This window comes from Gorilla gorilla, chromosome 3 (genome assembly GCF_029281585.2).
Source record: "Gorilla gorilla gorilla isolate KB3781 chromosome 3, NHGRI_mGorGor1-v2.1_pri, whole genome shotgun sequence".
NCBI lineage: Eukaryota > Metazoa > Chordata > Mammalia > Primates > Hominidae > Gorilla > Gorilla gorilla.
Genome location: NC_073227.2, coordinates 187,804,722 through 187,822,514, shown reverse-complemented (window position 1 = coordinate 187,822,514; position 17,793 = coordinate 187,804,722). Strand labels below are relative to the sequence as shown.

The 17,793-nt window shown below is 34.5% G+C and overlaps 1 protein-coding gene across 3 annotated transcripts in view; it reads left to right on the top strand.

Annotated features, from left to right (window-relative positions):
• The window catches only part of SPOCK3 (SPARC (osteonectin), cwcv and kazal like domains proteoglycan 3), a 496,607-nt gene that overhangs the window by 333,605 nt on the left and 145,209 nt on the right, over nucleotides 1-17,793 (top strand). For all 3 annotated transcript variants that reach the window (XM_055384117.2, XM_019025723.3, XM_055384118.2), the window contains one exon: nucleotides 10,669-10,783. In XM_055384117.2, coding sequence (XP_055240092.2) covers nucleotides 10,669-10,783 — 115 coding nt within the window. The remainder of the gene's footprint in view (nucleotides 1-10,668; nucleotides 10,784-17,793) is intronic.

Here is a 17,793-nt window from a genome sequence, read left to right as displayed (position 1 = left end):
GAGAGATAAGCATTGTAAATCCACCTGCATAGCTCTAAGAAATATAGTAAACAGGGGCCGGGCACAGTGGCTCATGCCTGTAATCCCAGCATCTTGGGAGGCTGAGGCAGGCGGGTCATGAGGTTAGGAGTTCGAGACTAGCCTGGCCAATATGGTGAAACCCCATCTGTACTAAAAATACAAAAATTAGACGGGCATGGTTGTGTGTGCCTGTAATCCCAGCTACTCAGGAGGCTGAGGCAGGAGAATCGCTTTAACCTGGGAGGCAGAGGTTGCAGTAAGCTGATATCATGCCACTGCACTCTAGCCTGGGTGGCAGAGCAAGACTCTGTCTCAAAAAAAAAAAAAAAAAAAAAGAAAGAAAGAAAGGAAGAAAGAAAGAAAGAAAGAAAGAAAGACACTGAACAGATGCCAAACTTTGTTAGAGTTTATCAGCCGTCTCTTCTGACAGAGGTGTAATAATACTGTAGTCAGAGTCATGGAGATAGAGGCTTTGGACTTGCCAAACAACAGGGTATCATCTGCATAGGAAAAGCTTTAGGCATTTAAGGTTTGTTAAAGTTATCCAGAGAATTACAACCCATAGTGTACATAGATAGACAGATAGATAGATAGATAGATAGATAGATAGATAGATAGATAGATAGATAGATAGAGATGAGGAGATTTATTATAGGAATTGAGTCACGTGGCAATGGAGGCTAACAAGTACCAAGATCTGTTGTCTACAAGCAGGAAAGTCAGGAAAGATGATGATATAATTCAGTCCGTGGCCCAAGGTGTGAGAGTCAAGGGCCAGATGGTTAAGTCCCAGATGTGAGTCCAAAACCCTGAGTGGAATGAGTGCTGATGTCAGAGGGCAGAAGATAGATGTCTCAAGCAGAGAGAGGCAATTTGCACTCCCTGGGCCTTTTTTATTCTATCCAGACCCTCAACCAATAGGATGATGCCCACCCACATTGGTGAGAGGGTCTTCTGTACTCAGTCCACCAATTCAAATGCTCATCCCTTCTGCAAACATCCTCATAGTCATGCCCAGAAATAATGTTTGACCATCTATATGGTATCCCTTAGCCCATTCAGATTTACACATGAAATTAACCATTGTATGAAGTTACACGCACCTATTTGTGGCAAACGATAAGAGGTTTCCATCTCCCACAAGAAAACTTCTTTACACATGAATATTGGCTCACTCATGGTAAGGGAGAATCTCTTCTACCATTTACCAGATAAAAAAGTACAAGTATATAGCACATCACTACCTAATGTGAATTCAGATGTGGAAGCAAGAATAACATGCATTGAATTGGCCCCAAAAGCCTCACAGGAAATGTCACGTTGGCTTACCTTCCTTATTACCTTTTATAGTGTAAACCCTGCCCAGATATTATCAGTTGAATCCAGTGCCACCTTCTCCAACAGAACCAGACATAACAGTGACTCAGGTTGGGTGCCTGCATCCAACACAGTCTTAAAAGCTTGTATCACCCCCTGTCGCAAAGTTCTTCAGTATAGGTGAATGAGTGTACTGGGCCTTCTGTCTCACTTGGAGAGAGAGAAACCTTGAGCCCATTGTCAAGATAACAACCCTTCCTCCCCCTGCCCAGAGGTTAGTGAGCAATAACCAACCAAAGCACCATTGGAACAGTTTGAGCCAAACCTACTGTCCAGACATGAAAAATATTTTTTTTTTCTTTTTTAGGGAGAGGGTCTTTCTCTGTCACACAGCTAGAATGCAGTGATACAATCACAGGCCACTGCAGCCTGGAATTCCAGGGCTCAATGATCCTCCTGCCTCAGCTTCCTGAGTAGCTGGGACTACAGGTGCACAGTACCAGCCCAGCCACTTTTTTTTTTATTTTTATTTTTGTGTAGAGATGGGATCTCACTATGTTTCTCAAACTGGTCTCAAACTCCTGGCCTCAAAGTGCTCCTCCTGCCTTGGGTTCCCAAAATGCTGGGATTACAGGCATAGGCCATGACACCCAGACTAGGCTTGAAACTTTTAATAACAGAGAATATGGGTGAGCCTTTCACTACCCTTGTTCGTGATTTGGGTAATATAATTCACTACTAGGTCTTCTAATATGGTCTGTGGGACTTGTGTTCTTTCACTTACAGAAAGCCACTTCTCAGCCAGCATCTCATCATCGTTGCCAAAAACCACTAGAACTGTGAAGGGTCTGAAAATTTTATCCCATTTGCAAGATGCTGCAATTTCTTGGAGGTTGGCAGAAGACATGATACCCTGGGCCAGAGACAAAGGAATATTGTACTTAATGCACGGGCAGCATAATCTTTGATGTTCGTCTCAGTTCTCCTTTGCTCACAAGTCCCGCAGGGGTAATGCACAATGGCATAGTTTGATGTTCTTCACACATTGATTTTGTGTTGCAGCTAAGGAAATCCCAATATTTTCTAAAAGACTGCAAACAATCCCACCCAACCTTTGCTCATGCAGAGACATTATCTTTTTTTACTGGACAGAAAAAAACCCTTCTCTCTCTTCCAGAAGGAGACACTACCTCTGTCTTGCAACTATATTTCCTAAACAAACAAAATTGAATAGATAATACAGAGCAAAAGGCTGCCAGTGTCTCTGCTCCCACAAGGTACAGCAATACATTGGGTACTTGTCCCCCAACACTACACAATAATAGGGCAATTCTATTAATATTAGACAAACTAGATTTTCACATAAAAGCCATAGAAAATGGCAGAGAGAATTACTACATAATGATTAATATGTTAATTCTCCTGGAAAATCTGATACAATAGTTCCAATCATGGAAGTATATAATAAAATAGTCTCGAGATATATAAAGCAATTTTTACCGGGACAAACTGTCATATCTCATCAGCACATAGTGAGATTTTAGTACTCTTAGTAATTGATGGAGCTACAGGGGAAAAAAAAAGTTAATCTTTTCCCCTGCCCTCCCTGGCTCAAAGTAAATCAGAGGGGCCCCCCAGTTGGTGAAGGGGGGAAGGGTTGAGCTCTCTAATATAGTCCTGATGGTAAACCCACCTGTATTTAAGAACATGGGCCATGTAGTTGGAAAAGTTCCTAGAATTTTTATACTACAGAGGAAGGCAGCAAGAATGTAAGACTGATTCTATTGCACATTTAAGAAAATTGGTTGAACATATAACTAAATGTAAGTTTCTCATTCGTGGAGAAAGTATTTACAAACATGGAAAAAGGCAATCGGCAAAGAATGTTGACACATTGGATTGGCATTGAGGAAGGCAGTCTCATGTGCAGTCTTCTGACCCCCACTCATCCACATAAAGATGGGCCATGAGCCTGGAACACATCCTTACCGAGAGACAGGGAGGCCACACAGCCTGTGCTTGGCTTAGCACCTTGTGTGGGAGTATCTCTTCCTGTTTCAAATGTAATGAGTGTTCCTTTGTTCTGCTTAAGCATGCACCTCGGTGGCCCCCAGGCAGGCCCAAAGCTTTCTGGATGTCAGAGTACATGTAAGAGAGGATGGGTCCTTCTACTGCAGCAGGAAACAGGTGCACATCAGTTGCCTTGTGTCAGCTGCTGGAGGGTCCATTAGCCATGGGTGGGGGCAGGGCACAAACACACTGAAGCCGATCTTGCTCTGTCTCTTCCTCATGTGAGTAAAGCATTGTTTCTTCCAGGGCTGCCTTGTGAAAATTTCCCTTGGTGACTCCCATATTAAGAAGCAATAGACAGAAGTGTGTAGGGTTCTCCCCTGAGATTGATAACCCACTCTCTGTTTCACTTTATCCTCATGTTTCTTCCTTTTTATACTCACTTTCCTATAGAAACTTACTCTTAATAATGTTCTAACTGCTCTGATTAACAGTTCCTTCCTCTTCGCTATGCCACCATTGCCAGGACTTCTCCTTCCCAAATGTGTGTTCTGGGCCCTGGTGTCAGATGTACACATTTTCTTGAAGTGAGTCAGCAGAGGGCATTTTAGGGCTCAGGAAATCATGGCTTTTTAGGTTAATCCCTCGGATTTACTCAAGGGGAGACTTTACACAGAGGAAACACTATGTTTTATGTGTTCGTATAATTGTGCCAAAGCTAAATTCACCAGCTCTTGCCCATCTTTCTCATTTAGAAATCCCAAAATATACTGTTGCTACCAGTGCATAAAACAGTTTGGGGACCATTGATCATTTCACATGTATCTTGGTTATAAAAATAGTACATATTTTAAAATAAGCCCTTGGTATTTCTTAAGCATAATAAAGAAGGAATTTCTTCACATTTTATATATTTTAAAGCAGTTAATGTAACAATTTAGTTATGTAAACCACATAGACATTGAAATGTATGTACAAGCTATCACACTTCAGTATTTTTATGTTTGGGTAACCATTGAAATCATCTACTACTTTGAAGTATTCAAAGTCTTTTCTTTGTTAGCTAAACTTAACCTTCTGCCCTAAATCTTTCCACTACTTGCATTTTTTTTTTACAATGCATCCCTTCTTGCTTACTCCCATTCTTTTAAAACATTGACTCTCATTTATATCTGTAAAGTTAATTTCTTCTGAAATGCTATACTCATGACCTTCTATTCTCATCTTATTTTTTATTATTTTTAACAACACTTGTATCTCTTTGAAAAATCCTCTTAGTTGTTATTTGGCAAATCTCGTATTATATACTAAGGTAAATAATAAAAAATGTAAGTTAAGAGTAAGTAAAAATGATTTTATTAATCATATGTATCATACCAATAATTAAACAACCTATTTTTATAGGTTTTATTTTACTTGAAGCTATTTTCATTGAAAGCAACATTAATCTGGAATAATTTAAACAAGAATTTTGATTTGAATGACAAAGTTTAATTAAACAAATAAAATGCAATTATTATAAGATAAACCTACTGGCCTTTTGATCTTTCCATTTTTAAAATTTATTACATTTTGAAGTTTAGGATCATCCATGTGTCCAGTTGTTTTCTTTTTGGCATTTTCTGATATTCCACTGCAGGCTATTGTGAGCTTTGTGTCAAATGAGAAATTTTTGCAGAGTATTTTGAGATGTGTTTAGTTTTGGGAGAAAAATAAAATATTCGTTTTAATAATTCCTGTTTGGAAAATTAGAGATATACTGGTCCAGAGGATATAGTACATCTGAGAGAATGGGTTTAGTAAGGTAAGGGGTAGGTATGGTTTTGTTACTTTTTTTCCCAGAAGTTCTCCTTGGTCAGTTAATCTGGTTACCAACTGGAGCAGTATTTTAACTTGTTCGTGACTGCATGACAAGGATTGCACACTTACTAACCTGGGTTGTAGTGTCCTTACTTCCTCATCTCAGCTTAGTTAGCTTAAATTCAACTAGTCCTTTACAATTGCCAGTTTCTAGCTGCTATTTTGAATGCCTAAAGTTTGAAGTATAAGGTAAAATGAAAAATTAACTTGCATATCTGTGAGCCTTAGAGACTGCTTGAATTAAGAACTTTAATATTCTCAGGACTCTGTGGGTCCATTTCTCATTTTCAGTTTGCCTAGGAGCACCTATGTTCACATCTCTAGTGTTACCCTTGCAAAGGGCTTGCCTCTCTTCCCTCTGACTGAATTAAGAAAGCAGGAACATGACTCTCACCTGCCCTATGGCACAAGATTTTTTTTCCCTGTGGTGGGGCCAGTATGATATATTATTAATATAACATTTTGTGATATAAAAAGAAGTTTTTCAAAATCAAGTTTCTGGTGAGAAAAGGAAATGCTCATCCAACGAAGCAGGGTGTTATTCCGTGATGAAATGTAGAGTGTTCCACAAAGAGAACAATGGTGTAGTGTCCACTGTGGTGCAGAGGGTTTTTAATATTGTTACTATGTTTAACTTCCTGTGTGTGTATGTATGCTGCAATTAAGACATTTCTGTGTAAATGATATATCCTGATTGAATGAACAAATGGATTTAAGGCTGGAGTCCTCATTTCCTCTTGTGGTTATGTTTGAATGGGGAACACCATTCAATAGGGATCAGAAGAACTTTAGTGAACGGTGTTTTCCTGGGACAGGGTTAGCTACAGCTGAATATGAGGAATGCTGTTTATGAGAGTTCAAAGCATGTCTTTGATATTGGCTATTTAGAGCATTAAAAATATAATACATTAGTCAGTCCAAGATAGATTAAAATGGGGAATAAAAAAGTGACTCATGACATTCCATATTTTCTGATTTGTTTTTCACTTGAATGAAAATTTGTATTGCTACCATAAGAAAATAACATTGCTGCTATTTCTATTGCTGATTATATACTTGTTCTACATTAGAACTATAAAATAGTGCTTGAATCCCATTTCAGCCCTATATTTTTTTATCAGTTGCGTAAGCTCTCTAAACTTCACTTGAAAAATTTATTGTAAAAATATGTCTTGTTTTTATGATCAAAAGAATAATACATCTAAACTGCTTAACACAGTGTTTGACATATAGTAGTGCCTCAATGAAAGTAGGCCATTGTCAACTGTATCTTTTCTTGCTTTAGCTGATTTGTATTTTCTGGTTTCTCTAGATAATTAAGTTGGTTTGTAGAATTGTTATTGACAGTTGGTTTGTAGAATTGTTATTTTATATGGATTACTTTAGTGAATGCCCAAGAAAAAATTCCTAAGGGAAATATGGAAGGGATCTTGAGAATTGAATTAACCCTTTCATTGCCTTACAGTAGACTAATGCCTAATCAAGGCTTCTCAGTCTAGGCACTATTGACATTTGCGGCCAGATAAATCTTTGTTCTGGCAGGGGGGTTGTCCTTTGCATTGTAAGATGTTTAGCAGCATTCCTGGCTTCTAACTAGTAGATGCCCAAACAGTCACTCTCCCTTCTGCCTCCAGTTGTGACAAACAAAATTGTCTCAAATGTCAGTTTTGACATTTGAGGGGGGAGTGAAATTATCCCCAGCTGAAAACCTCTGCTTTAAGCCATGCAGCAGGGCCATGATGATTTCATCAGCTTGAAAACTGGTAACAACAGCCTGTCGCAGTGTTTGCTGACCCTGAAGGTTGGGCTCTTTTTCATATGCCGCATTTTTTTCCAATAATATGATCATATTTTCTTCTTCAATCCTCTTATTAAACAAATGACTGTAAAATAACTTTCCGTGACCATTGTCAAAATCATTCTGCAGGCTTGCTTTTCACAAGAACTCGTAACTTAAGTGATCTCAATACTCGGGGTCTTAGATAATCAGCAAAGCATTAATCAAGTCTTTCTCTACATTATTTGCATTTTTTGGTAATTATAGACTAATGAGCATGCCCTTTATGTGATATTTTAGTTCACATATACCTTTATAAATATTTCAGCTTTGTGGTAATTAAGTAAATTGAACATTATTAATTAGAAATGCAATCAGTGGGTATAGCTAAAAAATATTTTAAAGTAGCATTTTTTAATGTCCTAATATTCTTTGAGTAAAATTCTCCATGGAATTTTTTTCCAATTTTAATTCATAAGTAAATAAAACTAAGTAGCTTTCTGATAAAAAGTAGCTAAAATCATATGATTATATACAAAGGGCATATTTGCTATACATCTGATTCTGTTATTCTTTATAGAAATGCATAGAAAAAGAGGTGTTGAGTAGAATCATTCTGAAATCATTTCACATATAAAGTAACTTTTGCAAAGCTATAATTTTATCATTTCATGAAAATCATAAAGACAGCTTTGAAATTTTAAATTGTAATTATGCCAAAGAAAGCTACAAGCTGAAACATATTTTGATGAAGAATTAACCAAATTTTTATAAAGATTATGTAATTCTCTTGTAAGTTATTCTCCTAGTGCCTAACGATATAAAAAATGAATCATCAACTTTTGGGCAGAAAATATGATTCCTGTTATTAATAAACTAATAGTTGTTGTATGTTTGTTGTTCATTCAAGTATTAGCCAGGCTTTTATGTTGTTTATATTTAAAAAATCACTGCTAAATAAACTACATTTAAAGCATAAATGAGTGTGGTATAACACATCTATGAAGGGAGATAAACATATATTCAAATGGTAAAATTTAATATTAGCTATAATTAATATTGACTTTTGGCTTTGTCTGCTCCTATACCACTCACAGTTGCTCCTGAACTTTTCTTTAAATTATGTCATGAATCAGAATTATTATATGAGCAAGTTCAGGGTTCTGAAATATTAAGTTAACAGAAGTTACAGTGCAGAATATTAAATTTGAAGTTATAATTCATTTGGCTTTCATTAAAACATTCATAATTGCTTAACTATTTATGTCTACCTTCGAATAGATTTTGGACTTTTTAATTACATTTAAAAGTGCACTGTGATTTTACTGACAAAATCTTTTTTTTCCATTTTTGAAGCATTGAATAATGAAAAATAACAATACCATTGAAAGTGTTCTCTTGAAAGGATCAATATGCTACTATAAACATGTTCAAAGTCCTTAATAATTTTTAATCATTTGTTGCAGGGCTAGTTAAGAATTTCAACTGTCCATTAAGGAGTCACTTGACAAGAAAAAATAAATATATTGTAGAGACATGAGTAATCTGATTAGCTATTGGGTGCATTCGGTGCTTCTTGATATCAGCTGAAGCTGAATTAAATTAGTCACTGGTGCATTTGTCGATTGGAGCCAGAAAGTCTACCCTATTTAATTTTAAAATCATTTTCTCTCAGTAAATTATGGCAGTAGCCACCAAAGAAGTCATATTACTTCAGAATTAGCAAGATCTATTTCTTTTAGAGTAGGAAGATAATTATTGACTCTTAAAAGATGGAGCACACATAGGCTCAAAATAAAGGGACGGATGGAGGAAGATTTACCAAGCAAACGGAAAGCAAAAAAATAAGGGGTTGCAATCCTATTCTCTGATAAAACAGACTTTAAATCAACAAAGATCAAAAATGACAAAGAAGGGCATTACATGGTGGTAAAGGGATCAACGCAACAAGAAGAGCTACTATCCTAAATATATGAGTACCCAATACAGGAGTACCCCGATTCATAAAACAAGTTCTTGGAGACCTACAAAGAGACTTAGATTCCCACACAATAATAATGGGAGACTTTAACACCCCATTGTCAATCTTAGACAGATCAACGAGACAGAAAATTAACAAGGATATTCAGGACTTGAACTCAGCTCTGGACCAAGCGGACCTAATAGACATCTATAGAACTCTCCACCCCAAGGATCAACAGAATATAAATTCTTAGCAACACATCACACTTTTTCTAAAATTGACCACACAACTGGGAGTATAATTTTTAATCATGTCAAATATACAGTTATAAAATATTATTCTAGAAATAAATGAAAGATACTTAGGCTTAAAATTCTACCAGGAGTAATGTTTACAAAGAAAATCAAGCCAAACACAAGTAAAACTAAACTAAGAAGTTAGCCAACAAATGAAAATATCATGTGTCATAGTATTTTTAATTGTTTAAGAGTATTCAGCTTTTACTAGCATTTACCGAGAGCCTGGTTCATGATAGCTACTGCTTGGGGAAAAACTGGCTGTTTGGTTCTTAAAACTCTGGAAATTAGGTATCATTATCCCAGATTTTTTAACGGGAAAATTGAGGCTGAGAGCATTTGAGCAACTAGCCCTAAATGTCACTTTTAGGAGATGGTACTCAGAAGATTTAGATTCAGGCATTCCTCTCTTCTAGACCACTTATTTATCTTTTTCCATTACCTGTGTGGTGGAATCAGAAATGCACTGTCATCACCATCTTATTTGTTTTCAATCCTGTGGTCATACAAGCACCGAAGAGAGGCATGCTATACTGTTTTTTGTAAAACAAGTGAAATAAACTCTGGGGTTTGTAGAAACATAAGATATGTGACAATATCTTATTACAAATGCACATTTATTCCAATGTAAGACCTATGGGAAGTTCAGTCTAAAAACCATTTGCACACGAGGGTTAGAGAGACACCAAGCACATCATCACACCAAAAATATATGTGAAATATATATACATACAGAGTATATTATATAAAGGCTACATAAATATTTGGTTTATTTTGTATGTAAATATATATGTTTGTTCTCTATGTGTATGAATGTGTGTTTGAGCTATGGTGCTATGTTTGTGGAAAATCACAAGTAACTATAGAACTATTTAATGAACACATCAATTTACATATATATATTTTACAATTCTTTGCCTGGGGGATATAAGATGGGCCATTTGATGCTGTGCAAGTCACTGGCTAAAGACTGATGCATAGAGTCTCTGTAGCCAAAACTTAGAGTCCAATAAGTAAGAGAAGACATGCTTACTTAAGTAACCAAAAACCGAGATTATATTTGAGAAGCTCAAGAGATGTACTGTCAAACTCTATGTCATGCGTCTCTCCATTTGATTCTGAAATGTTCTACTCATGTCATATAATAGATCTGACAAACTAAGAATGACTTTTAAACCTATTACATTTCTCAGTGACTGTTCACCAAAATGACACCCAAAGCAACTGCATTTCTGCCTCTTTTACGAAGCAGTAATACTCTACATAAGTGTGTAATATTGCACTTTAGTATTGGAGACGTATTACCTGGTGGAAAAATCTCCAAATTATATGCATAAAAAATTACCTTTCTTTCTAAAAATTTCTTGAGTTTCTACTGATATAACTAAAGCATTTGAATTACTTTTTTTTCTCTTTTTATACAGTGCAAACTAGAATATCAGGCATGCATCTTAGGAAAACAGATCTCAGTCAAATGTGAAGGACATTGCCCATGTCCTTCAGATAAGCCCACCAGTACAAGCAGAAATGTTAAGAGAGGTAAGTGACAAAAATATATTTATAATTTTACATTCATCACTCTCTACTAAATGTTTTGCAATAAATGTTGTCATTAAATACACAACAAAGTTTGTTTTTATACAAATACCCAATATCGTTTATATTTTTATTGAAGATATTTTCCTGTTAGCCTCAACTATTATAGCAAGAAATGATTTTCTTTAGATTTCTATTTATTTTGATAGTAATAACTAGATACTTCTTTCCTATGTGCTCATCATATATAAGAAATCTAAACCAATGCATTCTATAAACAGTTGTGTCTAAAACATGTGTTTTATATCTATTTTTTTCTTTTAGAGCAGAAAACTGATTATTGATAAAGTAGTAAGTAATTAAGTGGTTTGATCAGATCTGCAACTGCTCAGTCAATTAATACTAACCATTTTAAATAAAGATGTCTACCCCATGTATACAGTTGGTGTTTCATAATTTCCTGTGTAATAATTTTATAAGTTAAACTTTTTTTGACCAGATGAAGTCTTTAATTCATTGTTTTTATTGGTTTACTATCTAATAAAAATAAAATGCATTCAACCAGATATGTACTATAATATATAACTTGACTTAAGATTATTTATTATAGTTTACATGGTATCATTATTATATTTGAAATATTGTTTATGCCTTTTTAAAAAGTCTCCATGGCTGCTAGCTCCAGCCCTCAGCACCTCTAGATAAAGAAGGAAGTGTGGAGAATAGATGCTTCTTTAAGTCAAAAAATATTTTACAGCATTAGAGCACTGTCATCAACAGTTATATAATTTATTACTACTGAACTCTTCTAATCTAATAATTATTATTGGATGCCCTTATTAATGTGGATAAGTAATTTTTGCCCTTTTTCCTAAAAAATGTGAAGAACAGATATACAAATAGGAAAAATGTATTGAGTATGAAATTTCTTGAATATAAACTTATGTATTTCATTGAGCATGATATACTTGTTATTCCATATTAAAGTACCATATAAATATTTTATTACAGATATAACTTCCGAACTTCACTTATGCCACTTATATTGGTATGAACTCACTAATATTTAAGATGAAAAAACAAAATAAAACTAAATGTTATAGCATTGCCTTTAAGAGAGACTATTTTTATTATTCAAAAATAAATTAGTCGATTTGAAAATTAATGGTAAATTAGTGATCAATCATTAGATCCTGTGAAGAATGACACCAGTTGGTAGAAGAGAGATGCCACGCTGCCATTCAGGGGCTCTCTTCTTTTTTTTTTTTTCCATAAGTTATTGGGGCACAGGTGGTATTTGGCTGCATGAATAAGTTCTTTAGTGGTGATTTGTAAGATCCTGGCCCACCCATCACCCGAGCAGTATAAACTGCATCATATATGTTGCCCAGGAGCCCTGTTCTTTAAGCCTCATCCTTGCTGACATGCTCTGGTCTAAGTTTAACTACCCAGTGTGGTTCCTTCTGTAGTCCTCAGCCCTCATCTCCTCCAATCCACTCTCCTCAACACAGCCCAAATAAGGACTTTCAGTACCACCTTGAATATACTAATTAGCCCCCAGATAATCAAAAAGCTACTTGTGGTTTCCTTTTAACTGAAATTCTTTGATGTTTGTGCCTTCCTCATTCCCACTTCTGATGGAGTACATTTTCACAATTAAATTGAAGACAAAACTGACCACATTTATCTTTGGAAATCACTTCAGGTGGGAAACAAATCCTACCAGGTTCACTATCCATGAGCCAGTTTTTTCACTGAAGGCTATTAAGAACAACATTTGAGATGTGGTCATAGTAAGTGTATATCTCTAATGTATCACAGACTTTCAAAAAGACTTTACTTCGACGAGATTGCCCGCTTTTAAACTTCGTTTTGAATGAAAAGGTATTGCTGATATAGTATTAATTTATGATAATCAACCACAAGCTGCAAAAGGAACTCTATGTGCATTAAAGATGGAAGGTAGCACATCTGAGAAGAGGATCTCTTGTGAATAAACAATAATTATTTTTCATATTGTCAAATTTTCTGTATAGTGTGTATATTAATATATCAAGAACGAAACTTTTAAAAGTCATATCATCAAGGGATAAAGATCATTTGTGTTCAATTGTGCGTAGAAAGAGAGGCAAGAAGAATTTAAACTAATCCTGCTCTGACAAATTGTCAGGGCAACGCAAGTACAGGATTTTGCTACCTGCTGTGGAAAAGCAGTACAGTCAATTTTGAGTGTCATTTCTACACAGTGCCAAAGGCTGAGAGACAGGGGAAATATAAAACCGAGTTTAGTATCATTTCTAATCTTTCAACTGTCATTTACATTAGAAGCATGCCTTAGGTAGACTATGCAGTGCAGGAAATTCTATTTAATATCTTCTCTGTTCTAGAAAAAGTGAGGAATAAACTACCAACAATGAGATATTTCTTAAATCTTTCTGACTTCCTATATTTGAGGTCAAATTAGCACCATAGTATGTTTTCCTATGTTAAGATCAGAATCTTTAAATCTACTTGAAATGCATTAAAACTAATAAATATAGATTTTCTTCATAAAGTATGAATAAAGTTTTTCTCTATTTCTCTAATGTACTTATTAAGAAATGTGCATAAATTGGTCCAAATACATACATTCAAGTATTTAAAATAAATAAAAACAGATAAATTCCATGTTTTAAACCCTAGATTCTGACTTTACATAAGTAGATGAGCATACACCCTTCCATTAGTAACTTAGCTATACAGTTTTCTCATTTTCTAACTCATAAATTTAGTATTACACAGGCCAGTGTTTTGGAGTCCCTTTAATGGATTCCCTCCTTTTCTTCCATCTTTTTTTGTTAACGTACTGTTCAATTGCAAATAAAAAAGTATTATTTGTAAAGTAGATCAAATTCATTCAAAGGATATTGACATTTCAGCTGATTTTTAGAGGCCTCTAATATTTTTATGGCCAGGAAAATGTGAGATTCATAGTTGTGAGCATGGTCTATGAATAGACCATTTTCTACAGATTTTATGTATGTGTATAAAATGCAATCCTAAGAATTAGAAAGGACTTGCAAAACAAAAGTTCATTGAAAAAGAACATTGAAAAATATTGTAGAAAGCATTTATTTTTAAGTAGGATTTTTCTACCCTAGACAAATCTTAAATTGTCTACACAACAATGGTACATAAGCATAGTAAACTTTAGACATATGACACATCTAAAGTGCTCCGTTTGTTTACTCATTTCACTGGTTAGAGTCAAAAGATCATTTTAATTGACATTTTCTGTTTGTTTCAAATCTGGGTATTCCAGAGTTCAAACTACTTTTCTTATGATTATGAGTTTTATGGTTTTATATATCTAACCTCTTAAAATTTAATTCGTTTCAAATTATATCATTTTGAATATTTTAACCCCAACATGCATTTAAACACATACTCTTTATGCACCTTGATAGTTTGAATTGTTGAGTTTCAGTGAAGCCTGAATAGAGAAGGAAAATAACGTATTTTAAAAAGTAACAGTTGAAGCTGGGTAAAAAAGGAGGAAGTAGAAAAGGAACGTGGAATCCTAAAGGCCTTGGGCACCTTCAAGAAAGCCATCCCTTGCTTCTAGGATACAGAGTACTTTCAAGGAGGATACAGTGCAAATCGGTCATTGCCAGACATGAAAGCTTTGAAATTAATTTATCTGAGTCAAACATATGAAAATGTTTATGTTCTTGAGCAAAGAGTTAACATTTCCAAAACTGTTTTTCTGAGTTTTACTTGAAAAGAGTTAACAGTTTCTAGTAAATCTTAGAGAAATTTATTATGTTACTGAGACAATTTTTTTGTCTGTTTGTTTGAAGTTGGGGTGGGTGGTTATTTTAGAAATAAGGCAACCAAGTGCCAGCAAGGATACTAGATGAAGAAATAACAGGAAAAATTGAATTGGGGTAATATTGCTGAGATGAAATTCACAAGGCTTTAAATCCAATTGGATATGATGGACAAGGAAAAAGAATCCCTCTAAGATTATTCTGAATTTAGTAATCTGGGTGATTTATAGAATGCTAACCAAAAGGACTAGCTTATTTTTCTGGACCTGTGGTTTGTAATTCCTACTAATCCTCATCTGCATTTTTAAAAATACAACTAGAGGTTTCTTTTATTGGGAGCTGAGAATCATGTAACTTACCATATTTCTCGTTTTGCCTTATTCATATAACTCTGTTATCCTACATACTAGACTTTAATCCTAAGTGTGTGTGTGTGTGTGTGTGTGTGTGTGTGTGTGTGTGTTTAACCAGTTTATGGAATTTCTTTCTGGTTTGTGCATTGTTATCCTGTGGAGAGCCTAACTTATTCATTAAGGGTATAAATTTTAGAATTCCAGTCCTTCACTGCTGTGTGGTTCTTAGCTATATACTTAAGTTTATGAGTCTCATTTTTTCATCTGTAAAATATAAAATATATAAATCATTAGGATTTATGGATGTATTTCCTCAAATTTAACCATCTTTGCATTTCTATTTCATTTCAAAAGATTATACCTGTAAAATGATGCTGAATTGTAGTAAATTACATAACTTTTTCACATATTAAATGCCATTTGTAATTTTATTTGTGGTGCTTTTAACATCATATTGGGTGGTAAAAATTGAAGAGATTTAATTTTTTCTATACTTAATAGTATGTATTTGCATATTTTGCAAAATATTTGTACATTGAGACCTTGAAACAACTCATCAGTACAATTCTTTAGCCTGAAAGTTATTATCGGTCATTTTTTTTTCTTTTTTTCTTTTTTTTTTTTTTTTGTTGTTGAGACGGAGTCTTGCTCTTTCATCCAGGCCGACTGCAGTGGCACTATCTTGGCTCACTGCAAGCTCCACCTTCCGGGTTCACGCCATCCTCCTGCCTCAGCCTCCTGAGTAGCTGGGACAACAGGTGCCAGCCACCACGCCTGGTTAATTTTTTGTATTTTTAGTAGAGACGGGGTTTCACTGTGTTAGCCAGGATGATCTCGATCTCCTGTATAGGTCATTTTCTTTGACAAGTCTTTCACATTCTTTTATAGCTACTAGCCATTGCAACATATATTTCTAGACACAGAGAGAGGGATATGTAGCCATGTATGTAGTTATATACTGCTTCTTGATACAATTACTAGTCTAAATGTACATTATAATATTTTGTAATTAAAAACAGCTTTTCTAGGTGATCTAGGTCATCAGGAAAGATAATAGTGAACTACCATCTGGACACATTTGTTAATGCCTGTACTCCCATTCCTTTATGTTTTAGCAGTTATAATTTTGTGACATTATTTAAATTTTCTTAAATTCTTTAGTACTTGATTTTTGACAATTTCTATCAGAATGTGTGTATTAAAATGCAAATTAGGCACTGTTAAAAGAAAGCAGTTTTAATGATTCATATGCTGTTGTCACGAGTTACTAAAAGACATTTGTTTCAAACCTTGGCCCTTGATGTGAGCTACGCATTTCTAAGTACAATGGGTCCAGCAATAAAGTACAAAAATCTTGTGCTGGCTTTTATTCTTTATTGGGATCCACACGAGACACAAGTTTGAGACAGATTTGTAATGAGTCCTTCTCACTTCAGAGATCATTGGTACCCAAGAAATTTTGGTATGAGGTCAGAGGTCATTCAACAACCACAACATAAACAAAAAGATAGCTGTTTATTTAGCAAAAGATATCTCATCTGAGACTGATTGTATTATTTGTAAATGGATGTGGGGACAATGAGTATAGGTTTGTAATCATTAGCTTCCTTTCCATATTAAACTGCAAAGCCTGATAATTTTTATTTACAATATGACAAGATATGGGACTGAGTTATTCTATAATCTGACACAGTCATTTTTTCCATCATTCATTTCAGTACTCTGAGTGCTATGGAACCCTATCAAGAAACAAAGTTTATTTCATTATTGTGCTATGATTATAAGTTAACTGATTTAAGGAAAAAGTATTATTGATTAAGAATTAATGTATGCCATTTTCCAAGTGACAAATAATTTAGTTTTAACGTTTAATTTTGCATGATGGAATTTTTTTATATCCTCTGAATTATGGAATGGATTTTCAATGAGAAACAGATTAACGTCAGTGTATTAATATACCCTTGCAACATGCATGCTTCTCCGTAACTAATATAGTGTATTCATAAATGGTAAGTTCTTCTGTAATTTTGTTTAATTGGATCCATGGAAAAATAAAATTAAGTAAGTTTATTGGCAAGTGTTGCATAATTATTTATAATAAAAATTAAGTTTTATTCATTTGGATTATTTGAAATACGTTCTTGGATTAAATTAATGTGTCTGAAAACAGAACATAACCTGAAAGAGGACAGTTTTCAATGTCTTCTCTGAAGACTATTTTTGTGTTAAATAATGAATTTCATATTTTACACAAATATTTTACATTATCTGTGAAACTGATGTTGGACTAAATTTTAACTTCCCTACTAATTTTACTTAGAAATTTTGAATTTTGAGCTTATGTAGTTGTATGTTATCAGATATAAAAGTGAAAAATAGCTCTGTATTAATTCTTGTAGCACTAAAGGACGTTTAAACTTATTCCTTCTTTAACTCCTTTCTAATACATAATATGGCATGTTCTTTTAAGATAACTATTTACAAAATGCAGTATAAGCACTCACTTAAAAGCAGTGGTCATAGTCAAAATATTTAACAGGTTTGAACTGGGTCCCGACAAATCACAATTGATGCAAGCCCAGACAGCACCATGGTAAAGTGTGGTTTGGCCAGAAGATGAAATCAGAAACTGAGCATTTCTTGGTTTAAAATGGATATGTTGAGATATATTAAGAGGTTGATATTGGTGAACTCTTTTCCTGAGATCTGTATGTTAAGATGAATACATTTCTTGAAAAAGCACATAAAATTACCCTGGAGGGAGTGATACTGTTTTTCAGACTATCTCTACACTTTAACTTATATCATGCTGACCTTAGCTTAAGTGTGCTTTACACATTTTAATTCTAAC